General features: G+C 41.9%; 2 protein-coding genes across 3 annotated transcripts; both read right to left on the reverse strand.

Moving 5' to 3' along the window:
* Positions 1 to 595: 595 nt before the first annotated feature.
* Positions 596 to 13,648, reverse strand: LOC110366645. Of its 2 annotated transcripts, XM_021308979.2 has the most exons (11): positions 13,538 to 13,648; positions 13,186 to 13,255; positions 8,593 to 8,756; positions 7,232 to 7,379; positions 5,903 to 6,039; positions 5,440 to 5,564; positions 3,385 to 3,449; positions 3,132 to 3,275; positions 2,897 to 3,055; positions 1,173 to 1,256; positions 596 to 1,076 (listed from the first exon to the last, which is right to left on the reverse strand). In XM_021308979.2, the coding sequence occupies exons 2-11, from the start codon at positions 13,244 to 13,246 to the stop codon at positions 946 to 948; spliced, it is 1,218 nt and encodes a 405-aa protein (XP_021164654.2). In that variant the 5' UTR covers positions 13,247 to 13,255; positions 13,538 to 13,648; the 3' UTR covers positions 596 to 945. The 2 variants fall into 2 exon arrangements, with proteins under 2 accessions (XP_021164654.2, XP_021164656.2); XM_021308981.2 differs by lacking the exon at positions 13,186 to 13,255 and having other exon boundaries at positions 13,538 to 13,646.
* A 5,183-nt stretch (positions 13,649 to 18,831) lies between these two features.
* LOC105915460 (calcipressin-1) lies at positions 18,832 to 23,421 on the reverse strand. Its single transcript, XM_012849572.3, has 5 exons — positions 23,289 to 23,421; positions 23,042 to 23,192; positions 21,789 to 21,962; positions 21,537 to 21,696; positions 18,832 to 19,943 (listed from the first exon to the last, which is right to left on the reverse strand). Exons 2-5 carry the CDS (start codon positions 23,174 to 23,176, stop codon positions 19,759 to 19,761), a joined length of 654 nt encoding a protein of 217 aa, XP_012705026.2. The 5' UTR covers positions 23,177 to 23,192; positions 23,289 to 23,421; the 3' UTR covers positions 18,832 to 19,758.
* Between the last annotated feature and the right edge of the window lie 832 nt (positions 23,422 to 24,253).

Genomic DNA, 24,253 nt, shown 5'->3' on the forward strand with positions numbered 1-24,253 from the left:
TGGGCATTTATGTGATACTGAGGAAATTAAAAGTGGGACAGACTCTTTAAAGTTTGATAGAGCATGATCTGATAAAGATCTACTATGATGAAAAAATATTTTTGGGGATATAGAACTCAGTTAAATTTAACTTAAAGGTTATTAAAGCTGATGAGATACGACAGGGTTGTGAGGAAATACGGATAATTCTTCGCAATCAGTGCCATATGTCAGCACAAGGTCCAAAGTATCATCCAGAACAGTTCTAGGATATTAATACTGGTTCACAACTTCAGCATTCTCACCAGAGATGCTCACACATATAGGACGACAGAGACGATCAGTAACCACTTACTTTGTCTTGGAAACATATATCTTTGAGAAGGAGGACTCACACACGCTCAGGATCATCGCTACTGAAATGGGACAATATAACAGAACAATCTGCTGGCTTTAAAAAGTAATGGCACACATGCTGGCTGTGACAATCGTCGGTATTTAAAACACATAACCTGGCTTTCAGACAGTGTTGCAGCAGGTAAGGACATTGTGATGAGATAGTGTGAGGAACTTCAAAGAAGTCAAGAGACCATTTGGATTTTTTTTTAAATTTATTTTAATAAGCCCCAATGTCCTCCAGATGTTCAACATCACCTGGGGCTTCTCCGCTCTCTTTAGTGTAAAGCTGCTGCATCACCAGCTTGCTAGAAGAATTTTGTGTACATGTGTGAATGTGCAGCTCAGTCCAAAACTGGAAACTCCAGATTTTCGATTCACTGGCTCACATACAAAGACAGTGCAATGTCAATTCAAAAATTCCACACAACCATTTCTGCAGGTCCCAACTACTCCCATGGAGATCCATTTTCCACGCTAACCATGTTCTCTACGTGCTGCTGTTCCACTAACTAGCCCCTAACCCAACTGAACATTCAGGGGGATCCGTTTCTCCTCCTCCTCCTCCTGTTAAATGTGCCCCAGAGCTCTGAGAACACACAGAACCACGGCTGTGATCAGCAACACGCCACCAATGAGTCCAACCCGGATCCATGGGAAAGTCTCAAGCTGGAAAACATTCCAGGTTGTATCCAAGTTGTCTGCAAGAGGATTTAAAAAAAAAATAAAGAAAACGGGTCACGATCTTTCTCCATCCCTTACACCGGCATTAATTCAGAAGCTGCGAGGTGACTGACCGTTATCCGAAACCGTCTCTTTTTCCGTGAGGACCTCTGTCTGCGGTGCGCCGGTGAAATCCTCGGGAAGTAGATTACCTCCATCTGGAAGCACAATGCAGAAACGATCAGGCATCTTTCATTTTCTAGGGAAACGGTACGTTCAGCCGGGCTCTCTTTCAAGAACAACAGAGGTGTAACCAGTGTAGAATTCTCCTGTCCCGGTTTGAGTAGGTTTCATCCTCATCCAATCCCAAGGTAGAACTTCTGTCAAGACTTTGACATAATATTGATAGAAGCATTTTAAATATGATGTCCAAAATAGGTTCCCAAAAATCTTGGACAGCAGCATGTTACATCACCTTTCCTTTTAACAACACTCTATAAGAGTTTGGGAACTGAAGACACTAGTTGGTAAAGCTTTACACATGGGATTACTTCCAGTGTGCGAAATACCTGTCAATGTTTGGGGGGGTCCTCATCTCCCGATTGTTGCGCAATACCGATCTAAATTTTCTCAATATGCAGTAGGCCTATAACATTACAATGTCAAAGTCAAAGTCAGCTTTAATGTCAATTCTTCACATTCACCAGACATACAAGTACTCGAGAGGACGTTTCTCATTCACCAACAGTGAAACAGATAAAGTGCACAGGCACAACAGATAAGATCAGTTCCTAATACTAAAATGTAAACATTTTATTAATTGTTGTCAACGTCACGTCTTTCTTCTATTTTGCGCACACATGGCTAATTTGCATACGCAAACAGGATTGGCTGGTTCCACTTGGCAAAAAACAGAACATATTTGTGAAAAATTTTTTTGAATTTTAAATACTGGACATGTTGAGCTTAAAAACATTTTAGTGACCATTAGTGACAAAAAATATTTCATTTTTATTTTTTTTGACACAATTTAAGACCCCCTTTAAATTTTGCTTTTGAGGCTTTCAGGGGGTCTCATGGGTAAATCGGGGGGGTCGAGCCCCCCCGGACCCCCCCGTATTTCGCACTCTGATTACTTCCCAGATTTGCGAGGTGTACAACTTCGGTTGCTCAACAGTCCCGGGGTCTCCGTTGATGCATTTTGCGCATCATAACGGGCTGCACATTTTCAGCGGGAGACAGGTCTGGATTATAGGCAGGCCAGTCTAGTACCCGCACTCTTTTACTATGAAGCCAACGCTGTTGTGACGTGTTCAGAACTGTGGCTGGGTGTCGTCTGGCTGAAATCAGCAGGGACGTCCACGAAAAAGACGTTGCTTGGATGGCAACATATGTTGCTCCGAAACCTGTTTGTACCTTTTAGCATCAACGATGCATTCACAGAGGTGCAGGTTACCCATTAGCACTAACGCCCCACCCTGCTTTTGGGGATGCTCCTTTTATACCCAACCATGAGACCTGTCTCCATTTACCCTGTTCAACTGTGGAATTTTTCAAACGGGTGTTTTTGGAGCATTCCTCAACTTTGCCGGTCTTTTGTTGCCCCTGTCCCATCTTCTTTGGACCGGGCATTGGGTTCAAAATGAGCGAATAGTTGCAAAAGGACAATAAATGAAATATTTTGTCTTTGGAGCGCTGTCAACAACAGAAAAAAGATTTGCATCTACATTTCAAACAACACCCCAACTTAATTGGAATTAGAGTTGAAAATATTGCTGTATTATTATTTAGCCTTCTGCATAATGTTATGAATCGCTTGACTGATATTAAATAGGTTTTGATGATATTTCCATTCTACCTTGGCTCCGTTGAGTGGATTTTTCCAGACGAACTGGTGGAAACCCAGTGGGGAGTCCAGTGGCTTCGACGGTCTTCACCTCATCTGAAAGGAGTAAGACCCCTTCATGGGATGTCCTGATCTGTTCTGTTACAGTGGATGTCTCACCAGGCTCCATAACTGAGTGTAAAAGCAAAGATCTGTGTTTTGAGTCATCATATTTACTTTCACTCCCTGGTCACTGTGGGATACTCACCGTTCACTGTCTGGGTGGACAGTCCCAAATGAAGATGATCAGTAGATGTTTCCAGAGTTCCAGCAGTAGTCACCTCCTCTGTCCAGAGCGTGACAGGTCCCATCAAGTCGTCTGTGCTTGTCTCCTCTGCGTCTGCGACCGCGTCTGTTTCAGAGGGTGTCAAAACATTCCACGTTTGTTTCTTGCAAATCTAACCACCAGTATACTGTCCTGCAGATAATCAGCTCTGACTCTTTAAAGGAATGAAGCTTACCAAAAGCAGGAATAACGCTAATTAGGTAACTTTCTGGGATTCCAAGCTTAGGAGAACCAGATTCCCTAAAAATGATAAAACAAATGGTTGCTAATAGTGATCATATGAATCATTTTATGTTTTATGTCAATAATCCTAATGCCAATGTCCCATTAGAGCAGGTAAGATGTTCCACTTTTAAGATTATGATGTCTAATAAAATGAATTAAAAGAGAGACTAAAGAGGCATTCAGAAGTGCAGAAAGAAAGCATAAATCTGAGAAGTGAGTTAATGATAAAGGAATAAGCTGACAATCTGCTTGAACAACAAAGTAATGCCAGCAGAGATTAGGTTGACATGTAAATTGGTTGCAAGAATGAACGGTCTCAGTAAACAGCATGCACCCAAATGGATCCGCAAAGATTTTATATGGATGCGTTTACCTAGGGAATTTATTAAAGGGAACCTTTTAATACCATCTTTATTTATAACGTGCTTAAAAACAACCAACAGCTGAAGCAAAGTGCTGTACATTGCTACAAGCTAAAACACATCCATAAAAAAAAACATAATGCGTGTATGCATTTCCACTTGCTTATAAGGGACTGCTGCAAAATCAACGACACAATGCAAGCGACTTTCCAATGTCACTGTATACTCCTGCAAGAGGAGTGAAGGCAGCAAGTCAATGATTCGGTGCAATATGCTGCTCAAATCTTTGAAGGCTGGTGTCCTGCAGCTTTAAGATTCAAATGGCTCAACTGCCTCACTAGCATGGAGACAAGTCTATGGAGCTCTGCTGATGAACTAATGTTGGTGCGTTAAAGCAGAGACGCATTTAAAAGACGCAGGACACTAACCACTGAGGACTGACATTTGAGACCTGTACCTTAGATGGAAAACTTTTGAACCATTTTGAACCAGTAATAAACTAAACTTTATTTGGAATGCATGTACAAGACTTGGAATCTGATTGGACTGAATTTAATATATATGTCCGTACATGTCGTTTTTTTTTTTTTTTTTTTAAAGTTATTAAATTTGTTGTGAATCTGCTATATATAAATGCATAGACTTTAACTGAATATCAATAAAGTTCCAAAAGATAATATGTTGCAAAAGATAAAGGTCCAGCGAGTCTTCTCAAGTCTCATTAGATAACCCTGAAGAACAGTTTTTACCATAATACAGCTGCATGTATAACCGAGTACAACAAATCCATTAGCTAGCCTACTAGAAATTAGACTTTGACTTAGACAACTTCATTGTCATTTTGTATGTACAGAGTGCATCCAGAACAAAATTTCGTTGCATACAGCTTACACCCTGGTGAATACCAGTTATTTCAAAATGGTGCCTGACATTGAGCCATTCATTTGACTCAGGTTTGTTGGAACAGCAAAACATCTAAATGCTGCAGGACTGAGGTTGAAGGCCCCTGCCCTATACACATTGTATGATTGCCTCCTTGTGTCAAATTTTTATTGGCTAAAATATTTAAAGCGTTGAAGCCACTGCAAGCATATATATATATATAAGGAATATTGCTTACATATACGTGTGTCTGTGCAGCCAAGTTATTATTCGTATCTGAGAGCTATCACTAGCTTAGCTGGTCGTCCAACTTTTGCTAAGCAGGTGTGCAGGAAGGACTTGCACAAGTGTTTCTTACCCACAGGGCATGCCTTCCTATACTTTAAACACAGACAGATACTGATACAGAACAAAATTTTGTTGCATACAGCTTACGACAGTGTAATGAGACTGCAGTTGGAATAAGATAACATTACAATATAAAGTGTAACAGTGATCAGAATGTAACAATGCAGGAGAAAAACAGTGTGCAAAACAGTGTGCAGAAGAATGTTCAACCATGTTTATGGTGAAAAAAAATAATGGTGCAAAAGGTATTAATGTGAAAAAGTTTGGTGCAGTGCAAAATAATATGGTGCAAAAATACAGTAAACGTTCAATTGTGTACTATTTAAATGGGTTGCGATGCAAGTGTGATGCAGAGTCCAGTTAGAGTTCAACAGTTCAACAGTTTGATGGCAGTTTGAGTTGATGAAACTTACCCCGTTGTATACCAACACTGGTACGTCCCATTTTGACTCACAGGTGGTTGGATATGTAGATAAAACTCTTCTTCAGACACTCTGTGTAAAAAACCATCCTGCTCATTCACTGCAAAGCCTGAAGTCTGGAGGTGGAACAGAAAGTCTGATCACACAACAGAAGGTATGCGTAGAGTCAAAATGAGATTAGAAACATCTTCCGCTAGTAACATTCACTTTGATGTCTAGGATCTTCTGGATCACAAGTTTCCATTTAACTTTCAGGCTATGTCATATTGTTTATCCAGAATAGTTTTAATTGAAGTGATTGCTAGTTAATGGTTTGGTTATCAGCTTCTAGTATGTCGGTCGTTTGCCTTGTCATTTCCACGTAGTCCTCTGTGTGTGTGTGTGCAAATGTCTGTCAGATAATCCGATAAAGATAACGTAACATGTGTGAGCTGCTATCTGGAGTGCCTCATACCATATTGCGGTGAAAAAACACTTTGCCATTCAACGTCCAAGAAATACTCCGAAGCGGTTCTCTCTCGGGCTTAATAAAGCATGATAGCCGTGCAGAATAATTCTCAGGTATAGCGATGACTTGGCGGACAACGGGCTCTGGTGTGAGAAGCCGAGAGACGAGAAGAGTTGCACATCAGCACATGGAAAGAAAAGATAGTGATTGTATCATTATGATGTTCTCCTACATACAGGTACATCTCAAAAAAATGACAATATGGTGAAAATGGCCAGTGAATTCTCAGTCATGGAGGACATGGCAAATACAAAAAAAAACTTTGTGTAGGTGATTTTATTTTTTCTTCCTTTGACCAGCCTTCTTAATTCAATGAGGAAGTTCCAAGCTGTTTGGGATGTGCTGTTCAGCACATCTGGATTTACATGCAGATTCGGCTCCCCTGACAAAAGGTTTCCTTGGTGCCGTTGATAGCCTGGCTCACCGAGAGAAGTTTTATCACATGCAAGAAGGTGTAAATTGTTCTGTATCACCAACATATAGATCTGGACATTCCTCATTCCCCTGAATGCACACAACACGCCACTCAGGTTGTGTTTGGGAATTTGAATCTTGAGGGATAACCGACATCTTAGAGTTCTGTTCAGTCTGAAATGCACCAGGATGTTGCATTCGGAGCGACCAGCAATTGAGCCGGTACCCAAACCCATCACTGACTGTGGAAACTTCACCTTGGACTTCAAGCAACGTGGATTCTGTGTCTCTCCACTCTTCCTCCAGACTCTGGACCTTTATTTCCAAATGAAATTCAAACCATACTGTAATCTAAAATAAGGACTTTGGACCAGTGAGCAGGAGTCCGGCTCTTTTTCTCCTTAGCCCAGGTAGGATACTTCTGACTTTGTCTCTGGTTCTGTAGTGGCTCGACACGAGGAATGCGACATTCATAGTCAATGGGTAGGATTGTGTGTCCGTAGTAGTGGTAAAGTTATTTTGCTATACCACACTTACAAATATTTGAATGATACCACATAACTATATAGAGAATTAAATGTAGATAATCACTCCAGGTGGGAACTGGCGGTTCCTCATTTATTGATGAACGCGTTCATTTGATATTGTCTGAAGGTAATCAATAGAAAACAAAATATTTATTGAAGGATCCTTTAAATCTCAAGTGGTGCTAATATGTTGTGCTAGAAAATCAAAAAGATAAAGTTTCTGAAGCAATGTTTTTGTCAACACCAGAGAAAACATCTGCACAAATGAGCAGCTGTTGTTTTTTTGTAACCTATGATAAAAACATGTAAATTTTCATGACACCATTCAACTCACCATTGACTGAGAGCCAGACAGTTGATATGGGTTTTGTTTCTTGCAAGAGGCACTCATACACGTCAGCATCTCTGAGCTTTGTCTGTCTGAGGACCAAGGACCAGTTACCCTCCCTGATCTGCTCATCTGCCGGCAGCTGAATCCGGTCCTGGAAGGCAGGATTACAAGACAGAACAAATACAAGACATATTTAGAAAAATAATCCTAGTCAATGATAGGCTTGTTTTATTTCACATGTATGACTACATTTAGGCCATTTAGGTTGCTAATTTTTGAATAGATGGTTGGCTTTTAAAAAATGTGCTTCCAGAAATCTACGGTGGCTCATAATATTGTTCACACCCTGGTGAATACCAGTTTTTACCATGTGTTAAGAAGGCCATGATGAATAATTTCAAAACGGTGCCTGACATTGAGCCATTCATTTGACTCAGGTTTGTTGGAACAGCAAAACATCTAAAAGCTGCAGGACTGAGGTTGAAGGCCCCTGTCCTATATACAGTGTATGAGTGCCTCCTTGTGGTCAAATTCTTATTTGCAAAAATATTTAAAGCGTTGAAACCACTGCAAGCATTTAGAATGAAAATTTGCTTTCGTTAGTGAGGACAGAGCTTCTAGTTCAGCATGTAATTAAGTAACGTTTTTGGAATCAGCTTTATTGGCCAAAACAGTGTGCACAATCAAAGAAATATATATATATATATATATATATATATATATATATATATATATATATATATATATATATATATAACGATTACATATGTCAACCCGATGGAATATATTAATTTTTTAAAGGAATATTTCGTACATATATGCGTCATTGCAGCCAAGTTATTATTTGTATCTGAGAGCTATCACTAGCTTAGCTGGTCGTCCAACTTTTGCTAAGCAGGTGTGTAGGAGGGACTTGCGCAAGTGTTTCTTACCCACAGGGCATGTCTTCTTATGCTTTAAACACAGACAGATATTTAATGTCATTGGCTAACTCACCAATGTGGTAATTAGGCCTTGTAAGGCAAAAAGCATCTTAATTACTGAACCTGCTTTGACATGAAGTTCATACATTTAAGGCCAATATGATTCATACCCCTGTCGGATTAAATTTCAAAGTAATCTTTTAATTTCCTCAACATGGCTCTTCTGTCTGGAGGTAATATGAATGCTTTGTAGCAGCTCAGTTTTCTTTTTTTTTTTTTTTTTTTTTTTTGGATTTCTAAAATGCTAACAGAAATAATTAATTAATTTTCACTGAACATGGCTCTATGGTGAGATTGGAATATGTGATATGAGCATTTCGGATGTTTAGCTGAAAAAAAACCCCGACATCAACAGAAAAATACTCATAACATTTTCCTGACCTTAAAACGTTCTGAAACCCATGGCTTCCCTTCTCGTAGGACTGCCACATCCTCCCCTCTTGACTCCCAATACACCGCCCCCTCCTCTTCTGTCAGGGCTGAGCCGTTACAGTGCAACAAAGCAGGCTCCCCATAGTCCACCTCCACCTGGAACCAATCAATGGCTGGACAAAAGTCAAGAAAATACAAGTAGTGAGAAACTTACAAATCTCAAAAGGTGTTGACGAAGAGGTATGAATAACTAAAATCGGAAGATGACACAATTATCAGAATTATCAGAGCGAAGCAGCAGCCTCATCACCATGAAAGAAGTCTCAATACATCTCCTCCTCCATCCCACCATAAATAATGAGCAAGACACCAAGATAGTTGGACTTCTCTTTCCAGGACAGAGACTAAGTCCTGACCCAGAAGGAGCACTCCACCTTATCCAGATTGAGCTTCAGTCAACCAGGATCAGTGATTGTAGATGGTCTATAATTTGTAAGGAGCCACGAAACAGCACCATGGACAGTTCTCATTAGGATGGCCAATGTGGTAAAATTTGATTGGCTCCATTTATAAGTTATTATTTTTATTTTACATATTGACATCCATCCATCTATCCATCCATCCATCCATCCATCCATCCATCCACCCATCCATCCATCCATCCATCCATCCATTTCTGAATGTCCTAGCTGAATCAGTTTTTGTGCCTATCTTTGTCATTGGGCAAAAGATGGGGTACCCCCCAGACTGGTCATCACAAAACAACACAGGCCCACAGGAAAGGCAAATATATTCATGACAATGAAAGTAGTCATGTTTTTAGGCTGAATGTATGTATGTTGTTTTTATGGATTGGTGTCGTTGCCTCTGTTTTCAGATTCTTGTTGAAAACAAGATTGCAAATAGTCTGATAATGGCAGGGAAACATGACTGCAAATACACAAAGTCTGAATCAGGCACAGATTAACATAAACTGTTATCCAAGAGTCCAACACAGTTCAGAATTCACTGGGGGGGCATTTGGAATAGTGCCTCTGAATCTATGTGAAGTAGTGAACAACATACTGATACAGAAGGCAGAGGTCAATGAAATGTAACAAATGTTAATTCTGGTTTGAATTTCTGCTGATTTCTTATATTGGCCATATTCAAAATATAAACTTTCTACATTGACATCAAATGGTCATATGATCATGCAATATCTGCCATTCAGAGGGGCCAACGTTCTGCAGAATGGCAGAGCCTTTTGTATAAATTTCCAAATAATGCTACATAAACATGATAGTGTCATACTGAGAGAAAATCATGGCAGAAACTTTTCTTTATAATGTAGAAAACATGGAGAGTTTGCCAGATATAGAAGGGTATTAGATATGACACTGCTGATTATGTAAAACAAAATAAAATAAAATAAAAAGATTTGATATAGTTTGAGCCATCCCATTGTGCTTTTGTAATGACAAAATGATAATGGAAAATGTAAAGCTTTCGAGAAAAAGTCTCATTCAAGTCCAAGACAATAATAATTTGAATCCTCCAAATAATTATTGGACGAACTTAGGTATCTTAGGCTAAAGAAGCAGCCTGGTCCTTTGAACGGCTAGTTGAAAGCCAAAACATCCAATCTCTTGAGAATCACTTGTCTTGCCTGAAAGCGATTTAGATCAGCACACAGCGATGGCAGATCCAAATGTGTTGAAAAGTAAATCGAAAGCAACTAAACCTAACTTTCAGAAAGTCATTGAAACAGTCACGCTACTATCACATTAAAAATTGAATAACTTGGAGCCAGGAACTCACATTATCAAAATAATCTGCCCAACACTGGCTGCTGAAATGAACAACAGGGAACTGGTCTGAAATGTGACAGATATTACTCAAAGTGAGGGGTCTCTGGTAAAAAAATATGCTGTGTTGACCAAAATTATCTCTTCTCAAAAGTAAAGCTGAGGTAGGTGTACCCCAGTGTGTAATATAATTCATATAATCTAAAGTTTAACAAAGAATAGCTATTCGAAGGTAATTCTTTTTCTGGGTTATCATCGTTATCAGTTAGCTGATAATTTCCTGTGTTTAGAGTTTCAGATGTGCTGGGTCCTGCAGTCTTAACTCTAACTGTGGCCTGTAGGATAGAAGACATCGGGAGTGCATCTTGTAAGGCAGACTTACTACTATGCTTGATGTTTTGTCTTTAATGGCCACCCCCATACAGTATTTGACAGCAGCCACAAAGTGTAGCCCCAAGCTTTTATGTCTTGGAGACCTGACTTTGTGGGTGTAACAAAGAGAAGTTGTTTGGGATCCTGCATCTGCTTATGTTGGCTGAGGTGGGCAGAGTTTAGGCGGTGTTGTGAATGATGCGTCGGTGTGGTTTCCCAGTCAGTCTTTTTTTTTTGACTTTCAGGGCACCTTGGCGTACGTGAATAGTGCTGGCTGGAAGGTCCTGACTTTTATTGAACGTGTTCAGGAACATTTGCAACAGTGATACTGTAAGTGCCCTCCCTGTGTCAGTGCAATAGGAACCAGCGCCCCCTCTCTGTGTGGCCAGTTTATCTGGTTAGGGTTAGGGTTAGGGTTAGGATCAGTTAAAGCTGCAGAAAGGTGAGTCACATAGAGCAGCAGAGTGTGGGTAATTATCAGTAAATTAGCCTATTTTTATTAAGCATTTTATTATACCTTATGAATATTTGCTGGGTCTTTATCTGGTGCCAGTAGTTGTGCTTTGGGTTTGTTTTGTATTTTAAACCCAAGCACTCACGCCGAGTGCTCGTATGATGTTCGGTTGTACTGGGCTGAACTCCAGCTATCTGTGACGAGCCACTTAGCACTGACCTAGCACTCCGATGTTCACGTTCAGGTACATTATCCATTAGTTATATTGTCTCTTTCATTTTGTTAAAAAAAAAGCTGTTTTACTGCAACAACAGTAAGCTGTGCTCTTGTGTTTTCTTCTCATCGACGTCATCATGGTGTTCGTCGGCTGTTTTTACGTCTTGTCAAAGGAAATGGATTCACGCAGCTTGACGGGTTTCATTGTTTCTGTCTTTCATTGGCACAAACAGTACTCTAGAGAAGTACTGTTGCAACTTAACTTGCAGAGCAATTGTCTGGAGTGACAGCCATCCCACAACACATGCTGGATCTTCTTCAGAGCTTCCTAACCGAGGTTGGTCTGGCGTCATTCGACGGAAAACCACGGCGTATGACTGTTATACAAATAGCTGCACGGCATAAACAAAACTATTGTCAATATCAATCCCACGAGTTCCCTCAGCGGTTCCTAACAGCGGTGTTCTTTCACCTGCCTCTATTGCTAACACTGTTTGCGACGTGAAGCATAAACTGCCGCCCGTTTCCCCGAAGGCCCCAAACCTTATTCTGGCTGATTTTAATTATGTCTTGCTGAAAATGACACTTTGACCATTTCATTGCTGTGTTTCCCCTCCTGGATGTTTGTTAGCAGAGGTGGGTAGAGTAGACAAAAACTGTACTCAAGTAAGAGTAGCAAGAAATTACTCCAGTAAGAGTAGCAAGAAATTACTCAAGTAAGAGTAGCAAGAAATTACTCAAGTAAGCGTTTATAAGTATTCAGTTAAGCGGCCACTCAAGTAACTAATCATAACATCTGATTTAACATCTAAAAGTAATGTAATAGGACAGAGAAAAATATGAAGGACAAATTTAGGTATTTTAAAGACAAAGTAAAAAGAAATATACAAAAAATTACAAAATATCAGTAAAACAACAAAGCTATAAGTCTCCTTTTAACGTAAACTGTAGGCATGTCTCTCTCTGAAGCATTTTTGGTTAAATGAGTCTGTTCTTTGTTCAATGAAGTTAGTCGCAGTGAATAGAGTAGCCAGACATTTTACTCAAGTAATAGCAATGTTCTTTTTTTTTATTATTAGTAATATTACTCAAGCAAAAGTGAAAAGTACAGGGCATGATAACTAATCCTAAAAGTTCATTTTCTTCCAAAAAGTTAATCAAGTAAATGTAACTGAGTAATTGTAACTAGGTACTACCCAGCTCTGTTTGTTAGAGATGTGAAGTGAAGTGTGCCTATAAATCAGCAGCACAGCCTCAGCTTGGCTCAGTAGATATCAACTATGCGCACCGCCTGCCGACTTCTAAACTGTTGGGAAACACAGAAGACACAGGAGAGCAAACCACTCAGACTCAGACATGTTCAGAGAGACTTGCAAATAAGATTTGGACAAACTTCCTGTAATTTTGTAAGGACGTGATTTTTTTTTTAAGCGCAAGTCCTCCCAAATAAGAAACCGCTGGATGTCCAGGATACAGAAAAGGAACCGTGTCTTTAAACGTAGGACAAATAGATGACACCAATGTTTGAAATGTGCACTTTTGCATTATTTCCTCAGTTTATCTTTGTTTGATGTAATAATGTGCTTGATGATCTGAAACATTTAATTGCAACAACAACAAAACAGAAGAAATCTGCTCAGAGAACACAGTTTTGCATCACATCCATTATTGTAATAAAGAAGACATTAATTATATAATTATCATTACTATTATTAATGATTATTATTGTTGTAGGATTTAAACAACAGGGAATGTTATGAAATACAGTCTCACCAGCGCAGGCCGTTCTTTGATGAAGGCACAGCAACGCCACCAAACCACAGAGATTAAACATCTTGTTCTTCTGCAGCATGGATCAAAACACAACAGTCTGGGTCAGCATGTGGTTTTACCCGAATAGGTTTATTCCTGACATTAATGCACCATCAGAACACAGTCCTCATAACATTGCTTTTATAGTTTAATGCAGCGATATCAAGTCGCTCTGCAGACTTCATTCTCCTGCTCACAGACTCACATCAACAGTTAGCTCCAGGTTGGCACCTCTCTACCCGTCCCAACTGTATCGGCATTAACATTAAAATTAAATCTACATTGTATCGTCGCAACCAAAGCCTGCTCTTACCGGGAAAAGGCTGCATGGATTAAAAACGAGAGTCCTTCAGGGCTGAGATGTTCCCTTCACACTTCATCCGGTTCGAATAACGCCAGCTGCTTCCTCTCACTTTACAGGGGCAGCCTAAAAATCTCTGCCGCACCTACAGGCGGCTTTCAAGTGTCGTGGGCCATGTCTGACCCGCACGGACCAACACCATTAACACATCCTAGGGTCTTAAGTTTTCCAAATGCTGTCACATTAGAACCGTAGGCTTTACTAACATTATTGCGGCACATTCCCTACATCTATAATATGGTGGTGGCAGCATCATGCTGTGGGAATGCTTTTCTTCAGCAGAACCAGGGAACCTGGTCCGGGTTGATGGATGGAGGCGAAATCCAGGACAATCCTGGAAGAAAAGACTTAGACTTTTTTTTTTTTTTTTTTTTTTTAGACTTAGACTTTCTTTATTGTCATTTTGTATACACAGAGTGCATACAGAACGAAATTTCGTTTTCACACAGCTCAGAAATATTGCAGTGACTCTACAGGATACCTTGCAGTGAATTACAGTACAGGATAAAGTGCAGTGATCAATCGCAGTCACTCACAGGATAAATTTCAATTTACTTCCGGATAAAGTGCAGCAGTGAACAGTAGGCAGTTGAAATGTAAACAATGTAAACCAAATGTAGACAAATATGCAGTAGGGTGCAGCAGTGATTTAAAAGTAGACAGTTGCATTGTACACAGTTTTGCAGTACATTTCCGGTTAAGGTGCAGCATCAATTTTGCAGGATACAATACAATGTGCAAATGTGCAAATCAGCGAATCTAGTGTGGTACACTTTTGTACTTCAGCAGTTCAACAGTCGAACAGTCGAAAGCTGACAGGACTGAAGAAAACCTGAGGCTTGGGTGGAGATTCACCTTCCAGGAGGATATCCACCCTAAACAAATAGCCAGAGACATCATTGGACGGTTTAGATCAACGCATATGTATATACTAGAATCGCCTAGACAAAGTCCGGACCTAAATCTAACTGAGTATCTGTAGCAAGACGTCAAAACTGCCCTTCATGGATGTTCTCCATTCAATCTGAGAGGGCTCGAGCAGATACACCCCCTCCCCGCGAACAAACCTGGAACATCTATAAAACGTTGTCTCTTTAAGACAGTTCGTCCTGCAGGCGGGTTCCACTCCATTTTTGCTTCCCCTATATTGACCCTATGCACATCCATACTCGTGGAGGGGGGGTGGGTAAAAATACGACCTGTCAAAACACGCTGCTGTTTTTTGCCCAGCTGACTGACTGTTATCGGACACCAGGGGCCACGTGGGCAGGATTCCTGCATGTCGATGATGTTCAAAATTCATCCTGAATGCTATTGTAGAGGAAGGAGACTTAAAATTGTTGCAGAAGGCAAGGAGCTCACAGAACCATCAACTAAACACCAGTGTGCTGTCTGTAATGGAGAAAAAAAAAAGACTCTGCAGAGACTAAACCCCACAGAGGAACCTGCTCAATGTAAGACGATCACGTGCTCAGAATGCAAAGGAGAAGGTCGCCGTAAGTTTAACGTCAGTTTGACTTCTAACTTGTCACACAGGAACAGCGGAGGGACGTTTCAAGAATGAGATCTCGTGGCGCACGGCCGCACATCTCCGTGAATTACGACGGTCCGACATAGATTGCGTCAGCGTTGAGGAACGTGACAACCGAGACATTTCAGAGCCTATACGTGTGGATTCCAGCTTCTCGTGTGACCACAGGGACATGCACTGAAGATGCATTCACTATCAGTGGGGAGAAAAAAAAAACTATAGCGCCTCACAGACCAAGACGTGAAAACCACCAGGAGTGTTGCTTTTGTTGTCACACTAAAAACACGCCGTTTCAGCAGTTTTCCAGAAATGTTTTCACTGGAATTTGCTTGATAAGTTTGTATACATTGATATTTCTTAACTGTGAGCTATATATCGGTTAAAAAAAACAACAACGTTCTGTCAAGATGATCAAAAGTAAGCCTCAGTGTAGACCTAAATGTCTCTTCCCTTTGGAGTTTTAATTGGAGAAAACCCCTGTATCATACCACTGAGGTATGAAAGTGATACATGTAGCCGATTTTGCAGCACATCATAAAAACATGTTGGGGGGGGCGGGACACGGTGAGTTATAGTTTTGTTTTGGACTGAAGCGTTCAGGGAATTGGACTTGTGTTTTTCCAGGGTTTGGCCTTATTTATTTATCAGGGGTCCCTCCACCTCTGTGCTGTTTTTCTTCGGTCTAGAAACAGCAGGTGGAGCTGTAGCTCCATCAAAGAACAGCTTATTGTCTGGCTCCGTTCATACTGAGCCCGGTTCTGCCGGAGGTTTTTTCTTCCCGTTAATGGGGAGTTTTTCTTTCCACTGTCGCTTCATGCTTGCTCAGTATGAGGGATTGCTGCAAAGCCATGGACAATGCAGACGACTCTCCCTGTGGCTCTATGCTTCTCCAGGAGTGAATGCTGCTTGTCGGGACTTTGATGCAATCAACTGGTTCCCTTATATAGGAACATTTTTGACCAATCTGTATAATCTGACCCAATCTGTATAATATGATGACAAAAACTTGATTTTGTAAAGTGCCTTGAGATGACATGTTTCATGATTTGAATTGAATTGAACTGAAAGGGTGTCCTCCTTTTTGCTTGGGATCAACTGGTTCAAGCACCTGGACGTAGCAGGCGCGAGAACTTTTAAACACAATGAAACAGAGACATCTGGATACTGGACAGGTGTGAGGCCATGAAGCAAAGAAGAAAAGCATCTAGGTCAGGCTGACGTTTTTCAGGAAGTACCTGGACTGGGCTGCACAGGACCAGCGTGTAGGTATTTCCCTTCAAATTTTAAGCCAACGGACTGAAAAAAAAATAAAAAAATAAAAAAACAAAGGAGACTACCATGGTGACAGTGAAGCATCTTGAGGCCACCCATGTGTGAGGGTGACTCTGGTATAAGTGGCACAAGTGGAAAAACATTAAAATTATGTATCCTTCACAAAGAAAGAAAAAAAAATAAAGATTACCATTTAATGCTTGTTAAATGTTAATTTTTGTTATTGTTAACCTCCAGCAATCCCAAAAGCTTTGATGAGAACAAGATACCTACACAGTGGACATGGAACAAATTCGTACTGCGTCAGAATCAGATTGCTTGTCCTGATTCCTATTGCAGGCTGTTTTTACAGTCTACATAGAAAACGCGACAGTGAGCTGATGTATCTGAAGTAGTGCTGGACGATAATTCAGTAACCTCATATTTCAATCGATAGACGTGTGGCGCTATAAAAAAAAAAGGTCAATAAAAAGTTCAATAGGACAGTTTTCCTTCCTTTTGCATTCTAGCCTATCATGTAGGTTAATACCACAGTCATTACACCCTCCCAACCAATCAAACGCAGGAAAGCTCCACCCCTTTAGAGTGCCCACTTTTTTGATAATTATCAATATCAATCAATCAATATGATTTCTATTTTATCGATTTTTTCTATATCGTCCAACCCTAATGTGCTTTAAAAATGGAACCAGTAAAAACAACTGTCTTTAAGGAAGAAGGGTGGAAATGTTTGCTGCTTGACTGGAAAAATTGAAGAACAGAATAAGGAAGAAGTCTTTTTTTTCCCCTGTTTTTCCAGACCTGGGAAATATTCCCATCAAGTACCAGAGACATGCACTGAAGCAGCCGACGGTGTAAAAATGGCATTTCTGTTTCTAAACAGGCTCCGATGTCTGTGATCTAAGGCTGATTTTCATAAAGAGCAGTCAGTAATAATTACATGAGACGACACACAAACAGCTTTATAATGTCAAACCTCTATTTATTGTTATTTCACAGACAGCAAGTCTTCTTTATCAAAATGAATTCATCAGAACCAAAGCTAAAGAGAAACAGAGCCTTGTGCAGGGTCCAGATGTAGGCGCGTCTCCTCACAGTGCGTCGTGGTCCAACTGTGTCATGTGATCGGCGTTTACATAAGCTTTTATCACTGTTAACATTGCATTCTCGACGGAGCGTGACCTCTACCGGGCATCGACCTATCTTTGAGAAGCTATGGCTGTTCTGCAAGCAAAGCTAGCACTGTGGACAACGCGGGCGCACGGGGACTGCACAGCCCCCTTAAAAAATACACATCTGTGCAAATGTGTGCTTTCAGTTACATGTCAACAGTTCCAACAGGACACAGAGCCAAAAAGAAGAGGGGAAACAAAAGTATTCACACCCCCGCCGGAGCTTTTCCACATTCTGTCCCGATCCAAACAGAAACATCGAGCGCGTGTCTGCTGGATTCTATGCGGCAGGCTAACACCGCCGCCGTTATTTAAGCGCTGTAGGAAACGGTAGCGAGAACCTGATCAGCTTCATCGTCTGCTTGCGTTTAAGCGTCGTTGCGCAGCTAATAGTGGCATTTGAAAAATCAGTATATTGCTAGTTGAAAATGTGTCATTTTTCCATAAAGTCCATTCTGAAGGGAATTTGGTGTCATTAATGTTTTATTACCCATTTCATTTGTCCTTTTGGCCGAAACACAAACAAGACTTTTAATTTGAAACCTTGTGTAATCAAACCGTGTCAATACATAAAAAGATTTTTTTTTCCCCCGATTTACATATTAATCTGCCTCCAACTGAGCCCTTCTGGGTCACTACCTGGCAGAACCACCTCTGACTGCAGGTTTTGGGAGTAGGTTAATTTTAGCTTTGAACAACTGCAGACTGAAATTTACCGTATTTTCGGACTATAAGGCTCACCTAAAATCCTAAATCTTTCTCAAAAGTTGATGGTGTGCCTTATAATCCAAGTGCGCATTATATACGATTCCCGTTGTGCTTACTGACCGATCTTATGTTGTACAATAGCTCAAAAATCTGTTAAAATGTGTAAGTACGACGTTGGTGAGCGATAAAGCCGCTCCGCTCAATGGATATTCGGAGCATTACGGTACACTGTGTCACTACCTGATCGGACCCCTGAGCGGGAAACGGCTCTAAGTGCTCAGCTAGCTAATCCCGCATTTTACCATCCGTACCGCCGCTTCGTCCCACTGGCAGAAAGTGTGGGAATTGTAGGAATTTGCCCCAAGAAATGTAGGCAACAGTACGCTTGACTATTAAGGGTGAAACATCTGTGGAGCATAGCTCACACTCATCTATAAATATACTGTTTTTTAAATGAGGTCTGGGCTTTGACTAGGCCACTATTACACATCAATCTTGAACTAAAGCGCAACTATAAATCAGGCTGTATGTTTAGGTCTGTCCTGTCCTTTTTTTTTTCTAAATACATAATGAAAATCCAATGAAGCTGAAAGACCGGGGGGAGTAAATACTTTTGCCACGTTGAGCAAGCTGCAGCAGATATTCACACAACCACAGAATTCACACAGAATCAACACTAGAGGCAGAACATTGGACAAACCGCATCCATCCTGAACGAGATCGCCCCCTCTTGGCTCTCCGCTGCGCGTTACAGACGACGTTTGCACCAAAGCTAAACCAGGGAGAAGCGCAGCGTCAGAGGCTATCATGGGGAACGGTGGCTTCATCAGGCAGCGATAACGCGTAAGGAAAAGCTGCAGCGTCAGTTTGGGGGGGAAAAAGTGAAAAACTCCTCTGGCGAGACAGAAATTACACACACGCCCCAATAAACATGTAGCTCTGTACAATCAGCAACAGTCACAACACCATGTCTAACCTCAGCGCCGAGGCTTTGCTCCTTCGGTTCAAACACCAGCCGCCCGGCCTGATGCTGCGTTCGTGTCACGCGGAGAAAATTAAAGCAACCGTACAATAACGCGAATGGATGATTTAGGCCGGGCCATAATTTTAACACCCGGCTTCACCGAAGATGAAAAATCAGGCACGCCTGGACGAGGGCTGAGAGGGAGGCGTGGTTTTACGTCGACGCAACATTAAAAGGTTTCCCTTCGGCCGTTAAAACTAGCGAACGTTAAATATCATGGCTAAACTCAATTTGTTCTAACGGGAAACCCTCACAATCGAGACCCCCCCCCACCCCCACCCCACACGGGACAAGAGTCCAATCAGCAGCTCGTTTTCCGTCTCCGTCTCAGAAAACGGGCTCCTCTCCAGGAAGCCGCGGCTCCCTAGAGGGCGCTCTCAAACCACCGAGGAGTCTCTGGGGAGCACGCTCAGCTCTTGACCAATCACGTGAAGGTAAAACTCTGCGCTCTCGCCGCGGTCACTGTTCACTGCTCCACCCCGGGCGTGAAGTCGGGACGGCGAGTCTGGACGATCTTGGGCCGGGCGGGGCAGGGCGTGTCCTCCGGGTCGGCGTGGGCGGCCGCTGAGCCGTGTCCCTGCTCGTCCTCGCACACGTGGACAACCACGCTGGGGGTGGTGGGCGTGGCCGTCTGAAGCTCATACTTCTCTCCTGGGCAGGAGAGAAACCACAGTCAGCACCGACGACTAAAGGAACTTTCAGTGTGCACCCATCTAGATTCTGACCCGAGCCCGCAGCAACAGTCCCGTCACTAGAAAACAGTTTCTAATTTTCCTAATGAGGAAGTTCTGGGTCAGCTCCCAGCCCTGGCTTCCTGTTGGGGGTCGGGTTCAGGTCCTAATCCCCAGGGGTCCGTTCTTTGTACGTTACTTAAAACATCCAAGATCAAATGAAACATCCAAGATGATTTCATCCGGCTAATCATGATCCGGCTAATTGGGTTCTTTGAACACACCTGTTGTTTACGATTAGTATGGCTGGATTGAGTTATCTGAGACAACTGCGCGTTCATGCGTTTGTTTAAAAGGGGAAATGTATCGATAGTGGAAACATTGATCAGCAGCGCTGCTATTGGCTGTTCAGCATGAACAAAGAACGCCCACAGTTTTTCTCCCAAGCAGAACACGAGCTTTTAATGGAAGGTTATGCCGAATTTGAGTCATTAATTAAAAACGACAGGGAACACCTCAAAAGTCTGCTAAAGCCAGGAGAGAGGGCCGGCAAAAATATAGACAAATTAAACGCGTAAATACTGTCCATGGTAGATGTTTCTATCACTTTCTACAGTATGAATTTTTGCATTTTAATAATTTCATATTTACTTTGTTCTTTTATATCAGAGCCTCCACGGGACCCACTGGAACATGGGGACAAGTAAAAGTGAAGTACAAGAATATCCTACAAAATGGTAGCCTTTAATTATTATACTTTATTTTAAAAAGGCACTTGTTATGTCAAGAGATCCACATTTCAGTGTCATTCCTTAGACATGGGAAGTAAAGGACGCGTGCAAACTGGGAATTTTACCAAAAAAAAAAATCTTTATCCATAAAAAATTAAAATCTTCCTTTTCCAATTCATCCACAGTTTACACGGTAAAACTGTATTGCTCCGTGTCTAAATAATCCATCCATATATTTTTTTTTAATACAATATACGGCTCGACAGGAAGCAAGCCTTTCAAAGTAAACTAAACTTCACAATAAAATGGCCCGAACAAATCTTCTTACTGAATGGGATAAAAATAAAAAGCAAACCATCATACAAATAACTTAAATATTTTAGATTTATGGCTCCAACACCACTTTTTCCTCTTTAAAAGCCAATGTTAAATGATGTGTTTGTCTGTTTATAGCAGCCACCAAGAAAAATCTCTCTACAATTACAGCTGCGCTAAAGGATCCTGTCTATTGCGCGATTAATTCGAAAAACTCTGCAAATTATTCTTGCACCTTCTGCAACAGGTTGCAGTCGTAAAAATGGAGATGGCTACGGCAGACTTCCCTATCTCCTCCGCTTATACAGCCGTGATCTAATCCTGTTTACATGAAATAAGCCTGCTCTCCAGCAGGCTTAAGCTGGCGCACATGTTGCTATGACAACAAGTGCAGGATGTCTTTCGAAGAACCAATCGATCCAAGATCATGCCAAATCGTCAACAATGAAATCCTGCTAACTGAGTTAGCGACGTACGAAGAACGGACCCCCGGTCATGCGTGATAAACTGATAAACGTGTTCCGTACCTGGTCCGAGCTTGGAGATGGCACACAGCAGGTCGTAGTTGATGACGGGCGTGGCGTCCGGAGACGGCTCCCAGCCGACTGGCGGAGAGGCGGGGGGGGAGATGAGGAACTGCTTCTCCGGCTTGGGAGGCTCCAGGCGAGGACTCCCGATGTGGACGGACTACAGGAAGTAAAAAAAAAAAAAAACTACAGTCTGCTGCTTTCTTCTTATCCACTTTCAGAGCAGGTGGAAAAGAGGAGCGCGCGCCTCACCTGAGGAAAGTACAGTCTGATTTCTTTGCCGTTGAAGTCAGTCTTGTGCAGCCGGAGCCTCGCCTCGGCTGCCGCCAGAGCGTCTGTGAAGCTGATTCTGACCCGTCTGAAGGACCGGAAGTACTGGAACTGAGCTTGTGGGTCAAAGGAGCGGAACAGTGACTCGAAGCTGGCCTGAAAAAACAACAACAAAAAAAACATAAAAATACCACACAGCAGGTCGAGACAGACAGTCAGAGGAGACAGAGGAATAAGAAGTGGACAAGCTTCCGCAGCCTTTCCTCAAATCTTAATACGGTCGGCTAAAATTATTTTCCACGCCCTAACCGCGTCCACGTTTTGTGACGTTCCAGTCACAAACCCTTAATGGGTTTTAGATGGATGACAAAACCAACGTCCAGCTGAAAGAGCCACAGCTGTACCGACGACAAATTTACAACGTAAGAAAAAATGCTCCTGTACGGTTATTAAAAGGGATGTTTACTCAAGAAATTTAGGTAGTGTGCAACTGAGCGGGGGATTTTAAGAAATGTGCAAAACAAGGTGCAAAAAACCCCCCCACAAATAAAACAAGTAGTGCAGAACAGAGGAAGGTCCGCAGTGCTTTGTAGAGCCGTCTGGCTCTATGTTGCTACCGGCTTTGAACAGCTGAAGACAAAACAGCTCCGCTCAGCCAGATCGGACAGAGAACATCTGCAAACATCAGCTTTTAGGTCTTGCCAGCTGCCGCAGATTGAGAGTGCGCTTCCTGTCGCAACTCAGGAAGTACAGGCTTCTAGCTGCTGGTCATCTTCTACGCTGCCGTCGTCTGTCTGCGTGGTCCGGTCCAGGTCCAAACTGCAACGAACAATTAGCTGTGTAGAGAGGATGCTCAGGGCTGCCCTTCCCTCCATCCACTTGTGCAGGTCTAGATGTAGGACAAGGGCAGCTAACGTGACTGCAGACGCCGCAGTTTTACCTCTAGGGCGGCGCTACAGAGCACTATTTGCTAGAACCCAAGCTGTCAAGCTGATGAACACCTCGAAGCCTGAGTAGTCAGCTACACTGCTCTGAAACAAAATAAGAATCATAGCCCGCCTTTTTAAAAAAAAAAAAAATAATCGCAGTACATACACATATGTCCTTACACTGCACATTATTTTGTGTTGGTCTATGTTGACGCAACCGGGATTCGAACCCACGTCCCCCCCGCACCCCGAATAAATCCAGCAGCAGTTTGACGGAAGGAAAACCTGGGCGACATGTCTCGTTACCTTCAGGCTGCTGACGGCGAACAGCTCCTCCGGGACCTTCCAGGCGATCAGGGCGTTGAGTAAATCGGTGACCTGAACATCTAGCGCCACCTCCTCTTCCTCCTCGGCTCCGTTCACAGCCTGCTGCATCTCCATCGCCAGGCTCTCCCTCCTACATACAGAAAAAAAAACAACGTCGCGGTGAGCCAGAGCGGAGAGAGTGAAAGTGCAGATCCCGCTGCTGCCAACCTAATGGCTCCGTACCGACCTGCGTCAGTCCGAGCAGGCCAACTCTCCGAAATATCTCCGAATACAGACACAAAGACAACTGAACCCGCTGATGTGACAGCTGCACACAGGATAAAGGACATGACGCTCCTCTCTGGCCCTGCGGCTACCAGGTGCTTAGAAGGGAGCTACCGCCACCTATGGGTCTGGGGCGGCACAAGAGTTTCGGTTCTACCTGAAAAAAACAACAACATATAATCCTCCCTTACATTTTCGTTCATTCGTTTCAAATTATTCCTCAATTTCTTTGACATTAATCCCACATTATAATTTATTTGTATTAATTATAATGATAATACCAATACTTTTATTTAAAAATTTATTTAAAGATGTTATTTTACCAATAACATCTAAAGAGGACCATATTGACAAGACCGTCGCTGTTGCTGCAGATTTATTGGCCGCAAGTCCATTGTTTATGCTTCCAATGTGCAATATTCTCCTCTATTTTATTTGTTTTTCGTAGTCATTGAACTTGGGAAAAAAAGGTATTGATAATATCATTGAATTTATGATATTAATTTGAAAATGCCGGTTGATGATATCTGTTTGTCAGAGTACGAGCCTCTTTTGAAAATAACAACCTTTAAGCAAGTATTAGGCATGCTTTCCATTACGCCCACACTTCTGTATTAAAAGAGTTTGTTTTATTAATTCTGATGTAATATTCTAATATTCTAATCTCATGTTTTCATTGGCTGTTCACAATTAACAGAATAAATTAATGGAACATGGGAACTTTTTAAAATAATACTGAAATCGGTGACTGTATTATGACTGTATGCTAATGCAGAAAGTCTGAAGGTTCCAGCAAAGGGGGTCTTTTAAGGTGTGTTTTCTTCCTTCCAAATGGTGCTGGTGCCTGAATTGCAAAGGGATTAAAGCCTCTGGTCATATGGGGATCAGCCTTGTTTTAATCTCTGAACAGAGAGAGAGAGAGAGGGA

The sequence above is a fragment of the Fundulus heteroclitus genome, chromosome 24 (genome assembly GCF_011125445.2).
Source record: "Fundulus heteroclitus isolate FHET01 chromosome 24, MU-UCD_Fhet_4.1, whole genome shotgun sequence".
NCBI classification, from domain to species: Eukaryota; Metazoa; Chordata; class Actinopteri; order Cyprinodontiformes; family Fundulidae; genus Fundulus; species Fundulus heteroclitus.

Bases quoted from the DNA above. Each gene is read 5' to 3' on its own strand.
- LOC110366645 (XM_021308979.2), bottom strand. From the start codon at position 13,246: ATGTTTAATCTCTGTGGTTTGGTGGCGTTGCTGTGCCTTCATCAAAGA. The intron at 8,757-13,185 runs GTGAGACTGTAT...ACTTTTGTCCAG, and splicing joins TCAAAGAACGGCCTGCGCTG to CCATTGATTGGTTCCAGGTG. The intron at 3,276-3,384 runs GTAAGCTTCATT...CCTCTGAAACAG, and splicing joins TAGCGTTATTCCTGCTTTTG to ACGCGGTCGCAGACGCAGAG.
- LOC105915460 (XM_012849572.3), bottom strand. From the start codon at position 23,176: ATGGAGATGCAGCAGGCTGTGAACGGAGCCGAGGAGGAAGAGGAGGTG. The intron at 21,963-23,041 runs GTAACGAGACAT...TTGTTTTTTCAG, and splicing joins TCGCCGTCAGCAGCCTGAAG to GCCAGCTTCGAGTCACTGTT. The intron at 19,944-21,536 runs GTACGGAACACG...TCTCCTGCCCAG, and splicing joins CATCTCCAAGCTCGGACCAG to GAGAGAAGTATGAGCTTCAG.